General features: G+C 43.6%; 1 protein-coding gene across 4 annotated transcripts in view; it reads left to right on the top strand.

The window, feature by feature from the left end:
- The first annotated feature begins 2,367 nt into the window (after positions 1-2,367).
- Positions 2,368-19,984, top strand: part of LOC137374127 (nectin-1-like) — a 73,646-nt gene continuing 56,029 nt past the window's right edge. For all 4 annotated transcript variants that reach the window (XM_068039895.1, XM_068039892.1, XM_068039894.1 and 1 more), the window contains exons 1-2: positions 2,368-2,617; positions 14,081-14,401. In XM_068039895.1, coding sequence (XP_067895996.1) covers positions 2,545-2,617; positions 14,081-14,401 — 394 coding nt within the window. In that variant the 5' untranslated portion in view covers positions 2,368-2,544. The remainder of the gene's footprint in view (positions 2,618-14,080; positions 14,402-19,984) is intronic.

The raw sequence follows: 19,984 nt of genomic DNA, 5'->3' as shown, positions 1-19,984 counted from the left end.
GACCTTGGCCGACATCCTCTGGTTGCCTTCAGCCTTGTGGGACCTGGCATGTTGGGGTCCTCCTGCACAGAATCAGTAGCACTCACTGTCATCAGGGATGAAGGAGACCCTGGCACCACTGGCAGAGGGGCAGAGAAACTGCTTGACCCACCAGGAGCACCCTGAGAGGAACCTCCAGTAGCGATGGGCAGCCATTCCTCCTTCTTTGCAAGGCACATTTGCGCTTCCCTGCTGATCTGAGAGTGTAGAGGATCTGGTGCTCCCTGTCTCATTTTGCTACTATTGCCTTGAGCTCATGGTCAAGACGACGGTATGTAGGTCTGCACAAAGATCTTGTAGACACTGAGTGCTCTGCTGGATGTGGCTCTCCAGGAGAGCTGCCAATCTCTCAATGAAGGACGCCACTCGTGCACCAGTCAGAGACAGTGCAGCACTGAGGGCCTGGATGGACTCATCCATTGTCCATGCTTGGGCACGCATAGCCTCTGGCATCTCTGCCAGATGTTGCAGGATCTCTCACTACAGCTGCAGAATTTCCTGTGATGCTGATGATACCAGAGGTACGTCATGAGCCTGGGGTTCAGCGTGGGCCTGGCCTCCCACAGCCTTCCGAATGTCAGAGGCCTGGGCTGTCACAGCCTCCATCAGCAGCTTGGGTGCACGTATGCAGGTTGTGTACCCGAATCTAACTGCGATTGCATACCCACTGATGTGCAAGTGTCTGTTCTGGTGGAGGGTGCAGAGGTATGAAGTGATGCTGGACCTTTTGAGGCTCCTTCCTCCTCTTCAGATGTGGCGGGCTCTCTCATAGTCTCACAGGCTCTTTGACCAGGCTCTGCGTGACCTGCATGAGAGAACAGAGACATTGAAAAATCAAGGGCCTCCACTCCCGACGTAGTAAAGACCCGTAATTTGGAGATCCCTGTAAGCACTGGATACCTGATGAGTAGCATGGCTCATTCACTGCAGATGCGCACTTGTGCCCCATGACGACCTTACTGACTATCTTGGGAAGATGTCCCATCCCTCCGTCTGCAATGCTTCTTCTCATCCTACAGTCGAGTCAGCTCCATGGCCTCATCCTCCATTGGGCTCAGGAAATGGAGATTTGGCAGCCCACCAGCAGTCTTGGCCTGTTTTCTGCAATTGTGTGCTATCTTGTCCTGCTGGCACAAGGATGAATGTTGTTGGTCACCCAGCGGGAACAATCCCAAGACATATGCTGGTCTTTGTCCATCAGTTACGGATGGAGGCAGACAGACGGCTCCTGCATCCGGCCCCTTTCCACGGACCTCGTGAGGGTCTCCAATGACAATTGGCCTTTTTTCAGGGCCATTTCACCATGCCTCAGGCAGTTTGTCTACATTCCTTGACCCTTTGCCCATGTCTGGGTGGGTACACTCCCTCCACGCAAAGCACCCTCCTCCTCTGGCAGATGCAAGACCCAAGTGGTGAACACTTTAAGAGGTACTCACTTTCGATGCCCGGATGAGGGCATTGAGTCATTTGTGGTACTGTATCCAGGTCCTTGGTGTGACCCCCATGGCTGCTGACTCCTCTGCAATCTGAAGCCAGGCTTGTTTGTTCAGGCTCCCAGCTTTCCTCCTCCTGTCCTTTGGGAAGAGAATCTCCTGCCTTTCCCTGGCAGCTTGTAAGAACACCTGGAGGGAGGCATCACCAAAGCATGGGGGCTACCCAGGGTCTACTGTCTGCCATTACTCTGCAGCCTTTCAGCACTCTGAAAATCCTATCACTGTACAAATAACATTGAATGCATGTTGAGCAGCCGTTTAAGAATTGGGGCAGGATCTGCCCTGGCTTCAGCTGATGCCAACATCTCTGCCTCTGTCACTGGCCATATAATTGGTCGACCCCAGCGCCTTATTGCCCTTAATTGGCCGACCGCCACTAGATCGTATGCGGCCGGCTGCTCCTGGCCTTGTCATAAGATGCACTAGCCTCCAGTCCCAAGGGTGGGACCAGCATCTTCAAAACAAAATCCGGTCCAGAAAGTGTGTGTTGGAGGTGAGTGTTTATGAATTGCTTGCTGGGAAGTAGCTGTCCTTGTTACCCGGAGTCTATTGAGATTTCTAAAGTTGTTAATTGAATGTGATTTGTGCTTTGGCTAGGATTTCCAAAGATACATTTTCATTTTCAACATCAATTTCTTGGTAAAAGAGTATATACAAATACATTGTTGCATGTTGCATCTGCAAAATATCTTGCAAGTTTATTAGCATATTTCGCATGCATTGTATACATAAAACTAATGGTTAAAATGATATCTTATTTGATCCTATTACATTATCTGGTAAAACCAATTGAAAAAAAACCTCAGTACACAAAGAACTGTTTGAGGAACAGGAAATGCAGTATACATCTACATAGTGTCTTCCTTATCACAAAAGGAAGTTATGTACATAAAATGCAAATCTTGCTGCCTCCAAAGTTTGTGTTTTTTGTAGAAGACCAACTGCACCAATGTGAAACCAAGAAAACTGTTTCCAGAGAAAGCAGCTGTCAAGATACGTTGTTGGTGCTGAAATGAATGGCTTGAAGGATGCCCATAAGCAAGCTGCGATGCTTGTGACTTTCTTCATAACTGTCCGTTTGTGTGGTACAGTATCTGCTTTTCTTTTTCAAAATATTCTATTTGAAGTTAATCTGTTTTATAACTGTTCCCGTTGAAATGCCAGCACATTGCTTACTTGCACAACTATTCCTTTCAAAACTAGCTAATTTACAAAACATTTTCTGAGTCTTGATTTTAAAGAACTTCTTTTTAGAGAAGTGTTTTTAGATGACAGAAGAACTGTTAACTAATCTTTATCTTTTGTAAATAGCTAGTTAAGCAGCTGAATTCAGAAATTTAGGATCCTGCTTTCGAACATTTCATACTTTTAAAGTTTTCTGCTGAAAAATATTATTTTTTGTGCTTTAATGCATTGTCTTCTTTTTAAATCATGCTTGTTCACTTGATAGGTTGGAGATTAAATCTGCTCATTTTTACAATCATACGTAAAATGATTTGCTATCTGCAAGAAGATCTAGGTCTAAAGCCTCTAAATAATTTTAAAAGAGATTTTTCATATATTTGAGAGCATAATTTATTTTAAAAGTATTACCTATTGCCTTAAAGTAACATTCGCACCACACAAGTGCCAAGCAATGACCATCTCAAACAAGAGAGAATCTAACCATCTAGAGACAGGTTACTGGTGATAGATGAGCCTACGTAGGTGAACACTTGAACCACTTCCAGAGCGTGGTCGCCGATATTGATGGATGGAGCATTTCTGACATCCTGCCTCATGATGTTCGTTTTCTTGAGGCTGATGGTTAGGCCAAATTCATTGCAGGCAGCCGCAAACCTGTCGATGAGACTCTGCAGACACTCTTCAGTGTGAGATGTTAAAGCAGCATCGTCAGCAAAGAGGAGTTCCCTGATGAGGACTTTCTGTACTTTGGTCTTCGCTCTTAGATGGGCAAGGTTGAATAACCTGCCCCCTAATCTTGTGTGGAGGAAAATTCCTTCTTCTGAAGACTTGAACGCATGTGAGAGCAGCAGGGAGAAGAAAATCCCAAAAAGTGTGGGTGCGAGAACATAGCCCTGTTTCACGCCACTCAGGATAGGAAAGAGGTCTGATGAGGTGCCGCTATGCTGAATTGTGCCTTTCATATTGTCATGGAATGAGGTGATGATACTTAGTAGCTTTGGTGGACATCCAATCTTTTCTAGTAGTCTGAAGAGACCACGTGTGCTGACGAGGTCAAAGGCTTTGGTGAGATCAATGAAAGCAATGTAGAGGGGCATCTGTTGTTCGCGGCATTTCTCCTGTATCTGACGAAGGGAGAACAGCATGTCAATGGTCGATCTCTCTGCACGAAAGCCACACTGTGCCTCAGGGTAGACGCGCTCGGCCAGCTTCTGGAGCCTGTTTAAAGCGACTCGAGCAAAGACTTTCCCCACTGTGCTGAGCAGGGAGATTCCACGGTAGTTGTTGCAGTCACCGCGGTCACCTTTGTTTTTATAGAGGGTGATGATATTGGCATCGCGGATGTCCTGAGGTACTGCTCCCTCGTCCCAGCACAGGCAAAGCAGTTCACGTAGTGCTGAGAGTATAGCAGGCTTGGCACTCTTGATTATTTCAGGGGTAATGCCGTCCTTCCCAGGGGCTTTTCCGCTGGCTAGAGAATCAATGGCATCACTGAGTTCCGATTTTGTTGGCTGTACGTCCAGCTCATCCATGACTGGCAGAGGCTGGGCTGCATTGAGGGCAGTCTCAGTGGCAACATTCTCCCTGGAGTATAGTTCTAGGTAGTGCTCAACCCAGTGGTCCATTTGCTTATGTTGACAGTGATTATGTCCCCTGATTTAGATTTGAGGGGGGCGATCGTCTTGATGGTTGGCCCAAAAGCTCTCTTAATGCCATCATACATTCCTCTGATGTTTCCGGTGTTTGAGGCCAGCTGAATATGACAGCAAAGGTGTTGCCAGTAGTTATTTGCGCAGCGCCTGGCTGTTCTTTGTGCAGTACTTCTGGCTGCTTTCAGTGCTGCGGATGTTAACTCGCTGAGGGCTTTCTTGTAGTTCAACAGTGCAATGCGCTTAGCGGCTATGACAGGTTCCAGCTCTTCAAAATGAGATTGAAACCAGTCTGCCTTCCTCTTCGCACATTTGCCATAGGTGGTCAAAGCTGACTCATAGATGGCGTCTCTGATGTGGGCCCACTTGGTCTCAGCATCCCCTGTGGGAGTGTTTTGAAGGGCTTTTACAAGTGAATTTAGAAATTTTTGTAACAGCTGTGGATGAGAAATTCTGCTCATGCTGATGCGCGGGTGGCCCTTCTGCTTGGAGTGATGCAGCTTCTTTGGTTTGAGTCTAACCTTGCTGCACACCAGGGAGTGGTCGGTGTCACAGTCCGCACTGTGGAAGCTGCGTGTGATTTGAACACTGTTTAAGGAGGCTCGTCTTGTGACAATGAGAAATGGGAATTCAGCAGTTCAGTTCAGCATTTGAAGCATCAAACTCTTCTTCTTTGTGGTGATGGACACAGTAGATCAAGAATTTGAAGCTTCTTCAGAATTTCGAGAGGGTATAATAAATAGGATTTAAATAGACTGAGAGAGAGCTCTGCTATTTCCTTCACGTGCCACAACAGCCTGTTAAGTGTGAGTCTCTGCCAGCCTGTTTCAAAGTCAAACAGCAACATTGTATTTTGTCTCTTTTTGATTTGTATGATTGTAGTTATGCAACCAGAGTGCACTTTCACTCAGTCTCTGGAGCTTGCTGCCGTAAAGAAGTACTGAACTTTTACAGCCTTAAAGGTGCACCGCTTATTTCCCGAGGAGAAAAAAAAAACAGGATCGTGATCAAGCCCAACATATAATTTGCCTTCCTAATTGCTTGCTGCAGCTGCATGCTAGCTTTTAGTGACTCATGAATAAGGACACCTAGGTCCCTTTGGATATCAACATTTCCCAACCTCTCACCATTTAAGAAATACTCTGTCTTTCTGTTTTTCTACCAAAGTGGATAATTTCACACTAATTCACATTATATTCCATCTGCCATGTTCTTGCCTGTCCAAATCCCCTGGAAGCCTCCTTGCATCCTCCTCACAACTTACATTCCCACCGAGTTTTGTGTCATCAGCAAATTTGGAAATATTACATTTAGTCCCCACATCCAAATCATTTTTATAGATTATGAACAGATGTGGCCCCAGCAGTGATCCTAGCAGTACCCCACTAGAAGCAGCCTGCCATCCTGAAAATGACCCATTTATTCCTACTCTGTGTTTTCTGTCTGTTATCCAATTCTCAATCCATACCAGTATATTACCCAAATCCCATGTGGTCTAATTTTGTTTATTAACCTCCTGTATGGGATCTTATGAAGCCTTCTGAAAATCCAAATATATCGCATCCAGTCATTCTCCTTTATCTATGCTACACGTAACATCATCAAAAAACTACAACAGGTTTGTCCAACATGATTTCCCTTTCATAAATCCACATTGACTCTGCCCAATCATATCAATATGTTCGAAGTGTCTAGTTATCACATCTTTTATAGTAGATTCTAACATGTTCCCCATCGCTGACATCAAACTAACAGGTTTGTAGTTCCCCGACTTCTCTCCCCCTCCTTTCTTAAATAGTGGGTTACATTTGTAACGCTAACTTTGATACAAAAAAAACTTGTATTTGACTATGGGGAGGGTCCATGGAATTTTTAAATAAAATATGAGGGGGGGTGCGGGTACAGAAAACCCAGAAAGAGACAAAAACACTAGCATGCAGGTACAGTATGCAATTAGGAAGTCAAATGCTGACCTGTGGGACAGAACATGTGCGGGTTCAGCAGTGCAGATCTTGTCATGCCAGCCATGCATGGTGTGGATCTCCAGAAGTGTATTAAAGGTCGAATAAAGACAATCCTCACTCTCTTGTGTTGAGACTCCAGTCTCACCATCCACTATTGAGTGGCTGCCCTGGGTCCCCACTAACTCCAGCCGTCGACAGAGGCCGTATATTTGGAATTCCTCTGTCAATCCTTGAGGTCTCCCTGCTGTTATGGGCCCACTTCTCCTGCAAGAGGAAAGAGAGAGATAGTAAGAGCTCGCAGGAAGAGTGAGAGAACAGTTCTGCTCATAGCAGCCCCTTTTCCCCTGCTGGGGTTTCCTCCATGGCTCCTCCCCACGTCCATTCTCAGGGGATGTAATGGGGGTGAGCAGTGAAAGAAGGTGGCAGGATGCGTTGACACCTAACCCCCTTTGCCATTACCTTTCTGGTGACTCCCTTCCATTGTCACACTGTCTCCCATGTAGTGACATACAAGCCCCAAAGAGGAGAAAGGTATGGAACACTCACCTTAGCAGAATGAAGGTTGTTCACTCTCTTGCTGCACTGCACCCATGTTCAGAGGGGAGTGACCGCACGGCTGCTGACCTCCTGTGCAATCTCCATGCAGGCTTGCTTGGTCAGGTGGGAGGACCTCTTCTTGCCATTCCTGGGGAACAGGACCTCCTGCATTTCCCTTGCAGCCTGGAGGAGAATCTCCAGATCCAGGTTCTTCAGCACTGATCGGCAAACAGTATATCACTCAAAGGCTGCGTGCAAGCAGGGCTGGCAGGCTTTAAATACAGTGTCATCTCACACTGCAATCAGCGCCTCGGAGCCAGCCACCACCATGAAATTGGATAGGCCCCGTGCCTTCATCATGAAAACTGGCCTCCTGCTGTGTGATCACGGCCAGCTGGCTACACACATGATGAGCAGAAATGGCGCCCACTTCCGGGTCTGCCACCAGGACCCACAACGGAGGCACTAAATTCAGCCCACTATGTGCAATTTTAGTCTCCAAATCTAAGGAAGGATATACTTGCCTTGGAGGCAGTACAGCAAAAGTTAACTAGATTCCTGGGTTCCTGTCGCTGGATCAATATTCTGGAACTCCCTCTTTAACAGCACTAGGGGTGTGTATGCACCACATGGACTGCCGTGGTTCAAGAAGGCAGCTCACCACCACATTCTCATGTGCAATTAAGGACGGGTAACAAATGCTGGCCTTACTAGCACCACCCACATTCCATGAAAGAAATAAAAAAATGAGAGGGTTGTCCTATCATCCTATCTGAGTAAATTGGGCCTATGCTCTCTGGAGTCTAGAAGAATAAGAAGTGATCTCATTGGAACATGCAAGATTCTGCAGGGGCTTGAAAGGGTACGACCATACAACCATATGAATTAGGAGCAGAGGTAGGCGATTCAGCCCAATGAGCCTGCTCCACTGTTCAATAAGATCATGGCTGATCTGTTTCTGTCTCGACTTCCACACTCCCATCTGCTCCCGATAATCTTTGATTCCCTTGCCCAACAAGAATCTATCTACCTCTGCCTTAAAAATATTCAATGACCCCTCCTCCACCACCTTCTGAGGCAGAGAATTCCAAAGTTGCACCACCCTCTGAGAGAAAACATTTCTCCTCGTCTCTGTCCTAAAAGGACGACCCCGAATTTTAAAGCAGTGCCCCCTAGTCCTGGATTCACCCACAAGAGGAAACATCCTTTCCACATCCACCTTGTCAAGACCGTTCAGGATAGACACTGAAAGTTTGTTTGCTCTGGCTGGGGAATCTAGAACATGGGGCACAGTCGCAGTATAAAAGGTCATTCATTTAGGACTGAGATGAGGAGAAATTTCTTCAGTCAAAGGGTTGTGAATCTTTGGAATTCTCTACTCCAAAGGGTTGTGAATGCTTCATTGTTGAATGTATTCAAGGCTGGGGTAGACAGATTTTTGATCTCTCAGGGAATCAAGGGACATGGGGAGTGGTCAGGAAAGTGGAGACGAAGCAGAAGATCAGTCATCATTGTATTGAATGGTGCAGCAGGCTCGAGGGGCCAAATGGTCTACTCCTACTCCTATTTCCGATGTTGTTAATCCCCTCTTCCAGAGACAACCCTGGTGGCAGGCTAAAACAGCCATTTGAATATGCTAATAAGGGGCCTAATGCTTATTTTAAATCCCTTTTTCAAAACTGGACAAAACCTGGGTAGAACTGGTTCAGGTGGAACAAAATCCAACTAGATTTTTTCAGTTTTACAGCATCCTAGCCAGCAGTCCTTAAAGGAACTGCTAGAGGCCAGCTAAGATCAGGTAAGTTTGTGTTTCAAAAAATGTTTAAACTTACCTTAGTGCGCAGACAGGCGGAGTAGGAGTGCCTTTCCTGCCTGCATAGCAATGCATGACCATACTCGTCTTCCTCTTGATCAACTTCACCCATCCCAGAACCTATTTGAAGGCTTCTGCTAGCGTTACACTGGCTCTAAATTCATCTCTGCTCACTAATGAGCTATCTGGGAACATAGAGTCATTTATGCCACAGAAGAAGGAGACTCATCCCATCGAGGCCATGTTGGCTCTCCTCGGAGCTATGCTGTCAGTCCCACTCCCCGGCTCAATCCCTGTAGCCCTGCAAGTTTATTTCTCTCATCAACTTCCTCTTGAAGCCATTGATTGTCTCCGCTTCCACCACCTTTGTGGGCAGCGCGTTCTAGGTCATTACCACCCGCTATGTAAAAAAGTGCTTCCTCATATTCCCCTGCATCTTTTGCCCAAAACCTTCAATCTGTGTCCCCTAGTCCTTGTGCCATTTGATAATGGGAACAGCTTTTCCTTGTCTACCTTATCCAAGCCTGTCATAATCTTGTACACGTCTATTAAATCTCGCCTCAATCTTCTTTGTTCTAAAGAGAACAAACAAAGCTTTTCCAACTAAACCTTGCAAATAAAATCCTCCATCCCCAAAACCATTCTGGTAAATCTCCTCTGCACCCTCTCAAGGACTCTCACATCCTTCCTGAAGTGTGGTGACCAGAACTGGACACAATACTCCAATTGGGGGCCTAACCAGAGCTTTATAGAGGTTCAGCATAACTTCCCTGCTTTTGTACTCAATGCTTCTATTTATGAATCCCAAAATCCTATGCGCTTTCCTAACCTCTCTCTCAATATGTCCTTCCACCTTCAAAGATTGATGCACATGCACCCCCAGGTCCCTCTGTTCCTCTTTAGAACTGTGCCATTAAATATATATTGCCTCTCCCTACTCCTTCTGCCAAAATGCTTCACCTCACACTTGTCAGTATTAAAATCCATCTACAACCTCTCTGCCCATTCTTCTAGCCTATCCATGTTCTGTTGCAGGCAGTTCATATCATCCTCACTGTTTGATACAGGCCTCCAGTCTATCTGTTCCAGCGCATGGATTATTTCCTGCTCTCAGTTTGTGCCAGCCCAATGGTGCGATTGAATTTCTACCTTTATTGCCTAATAAAAGAAGAAATGCTTCCATTTATCGAGCACCATTTATGGGGGCGGCACAGTGGCGCAGTGGTTAGCACTGCAGCCTCACAGTTCCAGCGACCCGGGTTCAATGCTGGGTACTGCCTGTGTGGAGTTTGCAAATTCTCCCTGTGTCTGCATGGGTTTCCCCCGGATGCTCCGGTTTCCTCCCACAGCCAAAAAGACTTGCAGGTTGATAGGTAAATTGGCCATTATAAATTGCCCCTAGTATAGGTAGGTGGTAGGGGAATATAGGGACAGTGAGGATGTGGTAGGAATATGGGATTAGTGTAGGATTAGTATAAAAATGGGTGGTTAATGGTCGGCACCGACTCGGTGGGCTGAAGGGCCTGTTTCAGTGCTGTATATCAAAATCAAATAAACTCTCACAAGATCAGGAAGTCACAAAGCACTTTACAGCCAATGAAGTACTTTTTGAAGTGTAGTTGTAATGTAGGAAATGCAACAGCCAAATTGCACACAGCAAACTCCCATAAATAATGTGTGATAATAACCAGATAATATATTTTTTGAAGTTGATTGAATGATAGATATTGGCCAAAGCAACAAGGACAACTCCCCTCCTCTTCTTCGATATTATGCCATGGGATGTTTTATATTCACCCAAGCAGGCAGGGCGAGGCTCAGTTTAACATCTCATTCCTCAGTACAGCACTAGAATATCAACCGAGATTTTTAAGCTTAAGCCCTGGAGTGGGGCTTGAAGCCTGAAAATGCGACTTAGAGACAAGAGTGCTACCCACTGAGCCACAGCCAACACCACTCCTATGGGTTAGGGATGGAAAGTGGAAGCAGGTTTCCACCTCTTGGTTTCTATCCAGTGACCCTCACCTGTCTGGCAGGAAAGTGTGAAAGTGCAGATGATGAGTGAGGGCTGGATTGCGTTCACTGTGATGACTCACATGGTGGAAAAGCCAACCAACCTGCACTATTTAAGCTTACACAAATTAACGTGCCCAAGGGTCACTTTCATTGTGCAATTTTAGCCCACAGCAATCTGCATCTAGAGGCAGAGAGGTGGGGAAAAAATATGAAAATGAAAAAGCATTGTGCTAAGAAACACTATTGGAGCTTAGAATGTATGAATAATAATAGTTTAGAAGACTACTACAAATTCTTTTACTAATTGTTTAAATTCTGCCATGCTAAAATCTGTGTAAACATCTTTATTAATATAGCACAGACTTAATTCGTAAAAATAATCCACTAAGCTGAATTTTTTGGGCAGAAGTTTCAATCAGTTGCACATAATGTACAGCTGTAAAGTAGATGTAATCAGTCGGAATAATAGCACAGACTTCCTCTAAACCATTAATCTGTTAGGCTCACCTATTTAGCTTATCATCCGATATTTCGGTTGTACTTTCTACGGGTATCAGAAGCATCTGCCAGTAATAGCAATACTCTGCGCTATTATGAGATCTTATCGGCAACCTCATAAATAGATGAAGACCTCCATAATTGGTTAAGACCTTCAGTAGGAGCCTTGCTGCCATCTTTGCAGTGCTTCTGCCACTTGAACGCCTGTTCTCACATATTCTAGTACTCCAGTGGTGTTCCCGGTGCAGCACCACCAGGATTCTCTGCCCTCACACTGCTGGGCTGTCTCTTAATGGTGGGAACCACACTGGAATCCCTTTGTGCATATGGAATGAACATGATGTAGGGTTGGGAACAAATCTGGAGGGGCCAGCCATTGGAAATCTAGCTGAAGAGGAGAATTCTCCTCCAGATCATTTTTTCCCACTTTAAGTAGTTGAAGGGTACTATGAAAGTTCCCTGTTACATATCAGCCTTTGAGGTCTTGTGGAATGTGTATCTGCTTGTCTTAAATGGAATGCACCTGTATAAATAAAAGAAAGTTGATATTTTTCAAATGTATAGCTCTTGGATAGTGCAGTTCTAAAACATTCATATTAATTTTATATAGTTACATAAATTGAATTTATTTTTCATAGAACAGCACAAAATGTGCATATTATTGCAATTTGGTGCCATACTAAAATGCCTCATTTCGAAATGATGAAGGGTGGCGAAAAATAACATTGTGTAGGTAAATGTTTAAATCATTGTTAACATGCAACCTGCGTTATCAGGTGTTCAGACAAAAACAGGAAAATATTCAAAAACTGAAAATGATCTAATTTGAAACACAGAGTTGGATTTTTCTGCAAGATGAATCTGACTTGTTTTTATTGAAACAGCAAAACACAAAATTTCATCTGTGTATGATATTTTGGCCTTTAATAACTTCGGGATACAGACACATACACACATCACAGATAATGGGTAATTGTTCTACTGAATTAGACTTTGCCTTCACTTTAAAAGAAGATTAAAGCAAAATCTTGGCCAAAAGAACCACACAATTTGCAGTGGAGATAGTTTAATTTAGTGTCTTACAATTGGCATGGTGATTATTGTGAGAAAAAAAGATGTCATCACACTCCAGTGTGGTGCAACATTTCAAACCTCATGCTAGCATTGCACCTGGGACTATTTTTCTGCTTCCAAAAGCAATGTAAAAGTATAGTACAAGTCTGCTGCAACTCACACTGTCTTCAGAGCTGTATCACCAATTACATCTCCAGCTATTCACATGTTTTACTTTGTGTGTACCTTTTTTTATGGCTGACAAACATTTTGACATCCATTCAAGCTGCTTCCAATGACACATCACACAAAAATTGCATTTCTCAAAGAGCCAGTAAGTATCATGATATTCTTACGACCAGGTGAGAAAGGGGTCTAGGGTTTCCTCTCAGCGTTCACCTGATCTTACCATAACAGGGTTTTATTTTGAACACATCATTTTTTTAGCTCCCCCTTAGTGAATCCTTGTTCACTAACCTCCAATTATAATGCAAAGAAACTAGCCAAACAGGTTTTCTTAGGTTTAAAGAAAAAAGTTTGAACCTTGTTAAACTTAAACTCTAGTTCGGTTAATGCATATGGATACGCGACACACCCACACTAGTATACATATGCGATACACATGCATATAGAGACAGAAAAGAGCAGAAGAAATAAAGTGGAAAAATTTGAGGCAATACCTGAAGATGGTTTTGGTTACTGTTCTTCAAACTCGCTGTAAAGTCCTCGATTTTAGATCGGTCCTGCTTTTCATTGGGGCCCAGTATTCTTCTTAAACCTTGTTCAATGTAGGAGACTTTTCTCTCTTGAAGTTCATGTCTCCTCAGTGGGTCCAGAGGCTTGTGAGAAAGAGATGGGAGCAAACAGGAGAGGTCTTCTCACTCCAAGAGCAAACAGTCTTTTTTGAGTTCAAACTGTTTGTACAATTCAGAAAAAAACCCAGGTTGCCAAGCAGGTTAGTCATGTGACCAGCTGGTCTGACCACGTCTGTTTGTGGATTCTCTTGTCTTAGCCGACCCTGTAAGGCCTGGTGCTCAAAGTCCATTGTGAAATAAATTGGAGCAGGGAATAGCTCCTTGTCCCTTCAAGCACCGTCTGTTAGTTATGCAAATGTTTTTTCCAGCCACGGCTGATCTGTTTAACAAATCATTTCCTCGCTCCAGCAACAGTTTAAAATCAATGTTCATATGACAAAATTAATATGCCTCATTCTTTGCAGGTGGGGTAGGGGGTCTGCATGACAATATACACAGAAAATGCCTCAGCATTTCATTGACTCATTATTTATCCAACAAATAGACTCAACCAAATGCAATACAAATTTGGGAGAATGTTGCTTTGGGTTCATTTGTTGGATAAGAAGTGTACTTACCAGAATGCTAATAGAGTCTCTTCCATAGCATACATAAATTGCACATTTTGAACCAATATTATTTAAACAACCTAATAATGTCCAATACATCCATCTTTTATATTTAGGTACATGATTACTATTTTAACAATTTATCAATTAAGTTGAGATATCTCACTTTCTTTGTTATCTAAAGTGATAGTTTCATGCCTCAGCAATGAGAGCATGACATTAAAACTGCCAGACTGCTGATGAAAGCAGATGTGATTATAAATATTTGCTAAACCCATGGGTTCCTGTTATCTGGAAGATTACATGTACAATAATGGATGATAATGAGTTAAGAGGATACTGATGATAAAGAGGACTTTGTGTTAATACCTTAATTGGTTTATAATGCTTTCTGGAAGTTCAAGTATGAATGATATGTATGTTTGTTTGAAACTATCTCGGCTCACTTACTTTTATCAATGTCTTTGCAGAAAATGGAGTATATGCTGTACATGTAACCACCATCCTGGGTGACAAGATCAATCTAAACTGCTTGACTAATCAATCCCCTAAAGAAATTACACTGGTCAAATGGAGTCGATCGATAACGGCAGCATCCCAAGACATAGCATCCTACAATGCTGATTATGGGTTGTTCAAATTCTTCAAAGATGACAGACTAACAGTTTCATCTTACAATGGAACTTGTCTTCAGATACAGCCTGTGTACCTGACTGATGAAGGGAATTATACATGTGAAATTACAGCTTTCACGGGAATTTTTCGAGACCACTTCTCTTTGTCTGTATTAGGTAAGATTACTATCAAGCTCTCCACACAACTGCAACCCCCTTTCTGGTAATCATTAAAATTATCACTTAATAATTGCTAGGGTATTGTGTAACAATTTAAATAAATATTAAAGTATTTTTGCAAAGGAAGGACATTATTCATGATTTGAAGGTATTTACATGGTTTAAGAGTGAGACTAAAGATTCCTTAACATGAATGCAGCTATACTAATGTTTACTTTATACTGCATATTTGGTGCAAATGCCAAGCAATGACTTTTTGTGTGCCAGGGATAAAAGTACACAACAGTTCCAATAATGCAATGGCAGGTGCCTGAAATGATGATGTGCATTTTAAGTGTTTGGAGCCTGTGTGCCAACATTTCAGCCAACAGTATTATGGTCCTCCTCATCATGTGGTGAGGGGGCAGGAATAGCACCTGATTAGATGTTCACCTATATAAAACCAGCATTTCTATAGTGGCCTGTCCCATAAAGACGGAAAAGAAAGACTTGCATTTATATAGTGCCTTTCACAGCCACAGGACATCCCAAAGTGCTTTCGAGCAAATGAAGTACTTTATTCGGTCACACGGTCATACCTCTTAGAACAGGGGTGGTGCAGTGGTTAGCACTGCAGCCTCACAACTCCAGGGACCCGGGTTCAATTCTGGGTACTGCCTGTGTGGAGTTTGCAAGTTCTCCCTGTGACCGCATGGGTTTTCACTGGGTGCTCCGGTTTCCTCCCACTACCAAAGACTTGCAGGTGATAGGTAAATTGGCCATTGTAAATTGCCCCTAGTGTAGGTAGGTGGGAGGGAATATGGGATTCCTGTAGGGTTAGTATAAATGGGTGGTTCTTGGTCAGCACAGACTCGGTGGGCCAAAGGGCCTGTTTCAGTGCTGTATCTCTAAATAAAATAAAACAGGTCATCTGTTTTGGTCTGCAGTGATGGACAGGAGGATGTGACCGTGGGTGAGGCAAGTAAAGGGACCAAGCAGAAAGTAGTGAAGGAGCCTCAGATTTTGCAAATGTCAAACAGGTTTGAGGTGCTCTCAACCTGTGTGGATGAAGTGAGGTCTGCAAGGTGGATGAGCAGAATGGCCAGGGCACTGTGGTACAGGGAGCCATTCAGTGGGGGAGAAAAAAGGAATGTAGTAGTAGTAGGGGATAGTATAGTGAGGGGGATTGACACAGTTCTGTGCAGCCAAGAGCATGAGTCCAGAAGGCTGTGTTGTCTGCCCGGTCGGGACATCTGGTCAGGGCTGGACAGGAAACTGGAGTGGGAGGGGGAAGGATCCAGTTGTTGTGGTCCATGTAGGTACCAACGGCATAGGTAGCACGAGGAAAGACGTTCTGCTGAGACAGTCTGAGGAGCTAGGCAACATGTACCTGAGCCACATGCCAATTGGCAGAGGGCACATAAAATTAGTGAAATGAATACGTAGCTCAAAGACTGGTGTGGGACAAGTGGGTTTTGGTTTGTGGGGCACTGGCACCAGTACTGGGGAAAGTGGGGGCTATACCGTTGGGGCGGTCTGCTCCTGAACCATGCTGGGTCCAGTCTTCTAACAAACGTATAACTAGGGAAGTAGAGGGGGCTTTAATCTAAACAAGGGGGGTGAGGGATCAAGCCTGGGTAGATGTAACAAACCAAGGGGTAGAGTCAAGGCAGGACAGCAGAAGAGTAATTTGAGAAATGAAGGTCAGAGAATGGCAGGAAGGGACGGAGAGAAAAATTCTAATAACACACCAACAGTCAAGACTAGATGTTACAAAGATAACAAGACAAAACTAAAGACTCTGTATCTGAATGCATGTGGCATTCATAACAAAGTAGATGGAATTGATGGCGCACATTGAAGTAAATAAATATGATCTGCTAGCCATTACGGAGACCTGGCTGCGGATGACAAGGTTGGGTTCTGAATATTGAGGGATACATGATGTTCAAGAAGAATAGGAAGCTAGGTAAAGGTGGAGGGGTAGCACTCTTAATCAAGGATGGCATTGGTGCAATAGTTAGAGATGACCTTGTTTCAGGAGATCAGGATGTAGAATCGGTTTGGGTGGAAATGAGGAATAGTAGGGGAAAGATGTCACTAGTGGGAGTGGTCCACAGGCCCCCTAACAGTAACCACAATGTAGGATGAAGTATACAAGAAATATTGAGTGCTTGTGATAAAGGGACGGCAATAATCATGGGTGATTTTAATCTACATATTAACTGGGAAAATCAGATTGGCAATCGTATCCTGGATGAGGAGTTTACAGAATGCTTTTGAGATAGTTTCTTAGAGCAGCACATTCTGGAACAACCCAGAGAGCAGGTTATATCAGATGTTAGATTATATGTGTAATGTGACAGGATTAATTAATGACCTCAGAGTAAAGGTACCTCTAGGTAGCAGCGACCACAATATGATTGAATTTTACATCCAGTTTGAAAGAGAGGGGAGTGGGTCTAAGACTAGTATTTTAAACTTGAATAAGGGCAACAACTATGTGGGCTGAGCTAGCTGAAGTGGTCTGGGTTACTAGGCTAGGAGATAGATCAAAAGAGAAGCAGTGGAAGACATTTAAGGGGATGTTTCAGAATACACAGAATAAGTATATTCCTAGTATAAAGAAAAATTCTAAGGGGAGGACCCACCATCCGTTGTTAACTAAAGAAGTTAAGGAAAGCATCAAAGTTAAGGAAAAAATATATAATGGTACAAAGATGGTGCAAATGGCAGGTCAGATGATTGGTCAGAATATCAAGAACGGCAGAGAATAACTTAAAGGTTAATCAGGATAAGAAGCTAGCTAGAAATGTGAAAATGGATAGCAAGAGTTTCTACAGGTATTTAAAAAGGAAAAGAGTAAGTAAGGTGAATGTTGGTTTATGGTGAGTGAGAATGGGGAGTTAATAGTAGATAATAAGGAACTCACAGATGAAATTAACAAATATTTTGCTTCTGTCTTCACTATAGAGGATACAAAAAACATTCCAGTAATAGCTGTAAATCAGGAGGAGGTAGGAAGAGAGGAACTTGGGAGAAATTACAATCACCAGGGAAGCGGTTGGAAACTGATGGAGCTGTAGGCTGACAAGTCCTCGCGTCCTGATGGGCTTCATCCTAGGCTCTTAAAAGAGGTGGCTAATGAGGTGGTAGATGCTTTGGTGTTAATTTTTCAAAATTCGCTAGATTCTGGAAAGGTTCCATCAGTCCAGAAAGTAGCAAATATAACCCCTCTATTCAAGAAGGGGAGGAGGCAGAAACCAGATAACTATAGGCCAGTTAGATTGACGTCTGTCATGTGGAAGGTGTTAGAATTGATCATTAAGGAGGCTATAGCTGGGCACTTAGAAAAACTCAAGATAATCGGGAATAGTCAGCATGGTTTGGTGAAAGGGAAATCATTGGAGTTCTTTGAAGGAGTAACATGCGCTGTGGATAAAGGAGAGTCCATTGACATACTGGACTTGGATTTACAGAAGGCATTTGACAAGATGCCACATAAAAGTTTATTGCGCAATGTAGGAGCTCATGGTGTAGGGGGTAACATATAGCATGGATAGAAGATTAGCTGGCTGACAGAAAACACAGAGTATGCATAAATGGGTCCTTTTTGATTGGCAGGATGTGACGAATGGAGTCCCACAGGAGTCAGTGCTGGGGCCTCAACTTCTTACAATTTATCTCAATGACTTAGATGAGGCGAGCGATGGCATTGTAGCTAAAGTTGCAGGTGACACAATGATAGGTAGGAAAGTATGTTGTGAGGAGGACATAAGGAAGTTGCAGACCGATATAGATAAGTTAAGTGATTGGGCAAAAATCTGGCAGATGGAGTATAATGTGGGAAAATGTGAAGTTGTTCACTTTGGCAAGGAGAATAAAAAGCTGAGTATTTCTTAAATGGGGAATGACTGCAGAATTCCGGGTGCAGAGGGATCTAGCGCATGAGTCACAAAAAGTTAGTATGCAGGTACAGCAAGTAATAAAAAAGGCTAATGGAATACTATCCTTTATTATGAGAGGAATTGAAAATAAAAATAAGGATGTTATGCTTCAGTTATACAGGATATTGTTGAAACCACATCTCGAATACTGTGTGCAGTTTTGGTCTCCTTATTTAAGGAAGGATGTGAATGCGTTGGAAGTGGTTCAGAGGAGGTTTACTATATTGATACCTGGAATGAGTGAGCTGTCTTGTGAGGAAAGGTTGGACAGACTGGGCTTGTTTTCATTGGAGTTTAGAAGAATGAGGGGAGACTTGATTGAAGTATATAAGATCCTGAATGGTCTTGACAGGGTGAATGTAGAGGGGATGTTTCCTGTTGTGGGTGAGTCCAGAACAAGGAGGTACTGTTTTAAAATTAGGGGTCGCCCTTTTAGGACAGAGATGAGGAGAAATTTTTTCTCTCAGTGGGCTGTGCAACTTTGGAGTTCTCTGCCTCAGAAGGTGGTGAAGGCGGGGGCATTGAATATTTTTAAGGCGGAGGTAGATAGATTCCTGATAAACAAGAGGGTGGAATGTTATCGGGGGTAGATAGGAGTGTGGAATTTGAGACAGAAACATCAGCCATGATCCTATGGAATGGCAGAGCAGGCTCGACAGGCCGAATGACCTACTTCTGTTCCTAATTCGTATGGTCGTATGGTTGTATGTGTAGTCACTATTGTAGCTTACGACCATTCCCTGGTCCCTGTAGGTCTAGTTAAGTTGCTCTTGCAGAGAGCCGTCACAGACATGGTGGGCTGAATGACGTCCTTCTGTGCTGTAACCATTCTGTGATTCTATGATTCTTAGTTTTATTCATGTAGGTTCTTATTGGTAAGGTACATTGCTGTAACTGCCCCTTTTCTTAACAACTAATCATTTCTGCAACGTTTTGGTCCTGTTGGATAAAGGAAGTTCTTGAAACTTGTTGGAACTTTCCTGGTAACGACTTAAAGCTGTATTGCATCTTTTTTCAGTGATTGTTATATGTGTAATTGTGGGATTTCTCATTCGTGACCAACTATGGATCTTTCTTTGGGAACATTTCAGAGGATGAAGATTAGAGGAAGCATGTCAGACAGATGTGCCTTAGGTGCTCAATACAGACACATTCTTACACTGTTACTCAAGTATACAGGGCTAGGGTCTCTTCTCCGAATCTGTCTGAAAAAAATCAGCTACTGTTGACTAAGATTCTTGAATTCTGCACATTCTTGCAGCCAGACTTGCTGACCAATTCCAATCCAGGGATAGATTTGTCTATGATTTTTGAGATTATTGTAGCTTTGAGCTTTTACACAACAGGCTGCTTCCAAACAAGTGCAAGAGATCTCTGTCTTATCTCTGGATCATCAGTCTACCATTGTGGGACCTGCACAGACCAGACAGGTTACACCTCAACAGGGCTGGGACCAATGCCCTCATGGGGTGATTTGCTAGTGCTGTTGAGGAGGGTTTAAACTAATTTGGCAGGGGGCTGGGAACCAGAATGTAGCATTAGGAAGGATAAAAAAAGATGCACAAAGGATTGGGAGAGGCAAAGCAAAACCAGTGCCAGGTATCTCACTAAATAGGGAGAAATGCATTTTAAATTGGATTGTGTTTTGATCGCA

The sequence above is a fragment of the Heterodontus francisci genome, chromosome 10 (assembly GCF_036365525.1).
Source record: "Heterodontus francisci isolate sHetFra1 chromosome 10, sHetFra1.hap1, whole genome shotgun sequence".
Taxonomy (NCBI): domain Eukaryota; kingdom Metazoa; phylum Chordata; class Chondrichthyes; order Heterodontiformes; family Heterodontidae; genus Heterodontus; species Heterodontus francisci.
This window is presented reverse-complemented; position numbering and strand designations above follow the sequence as displayed.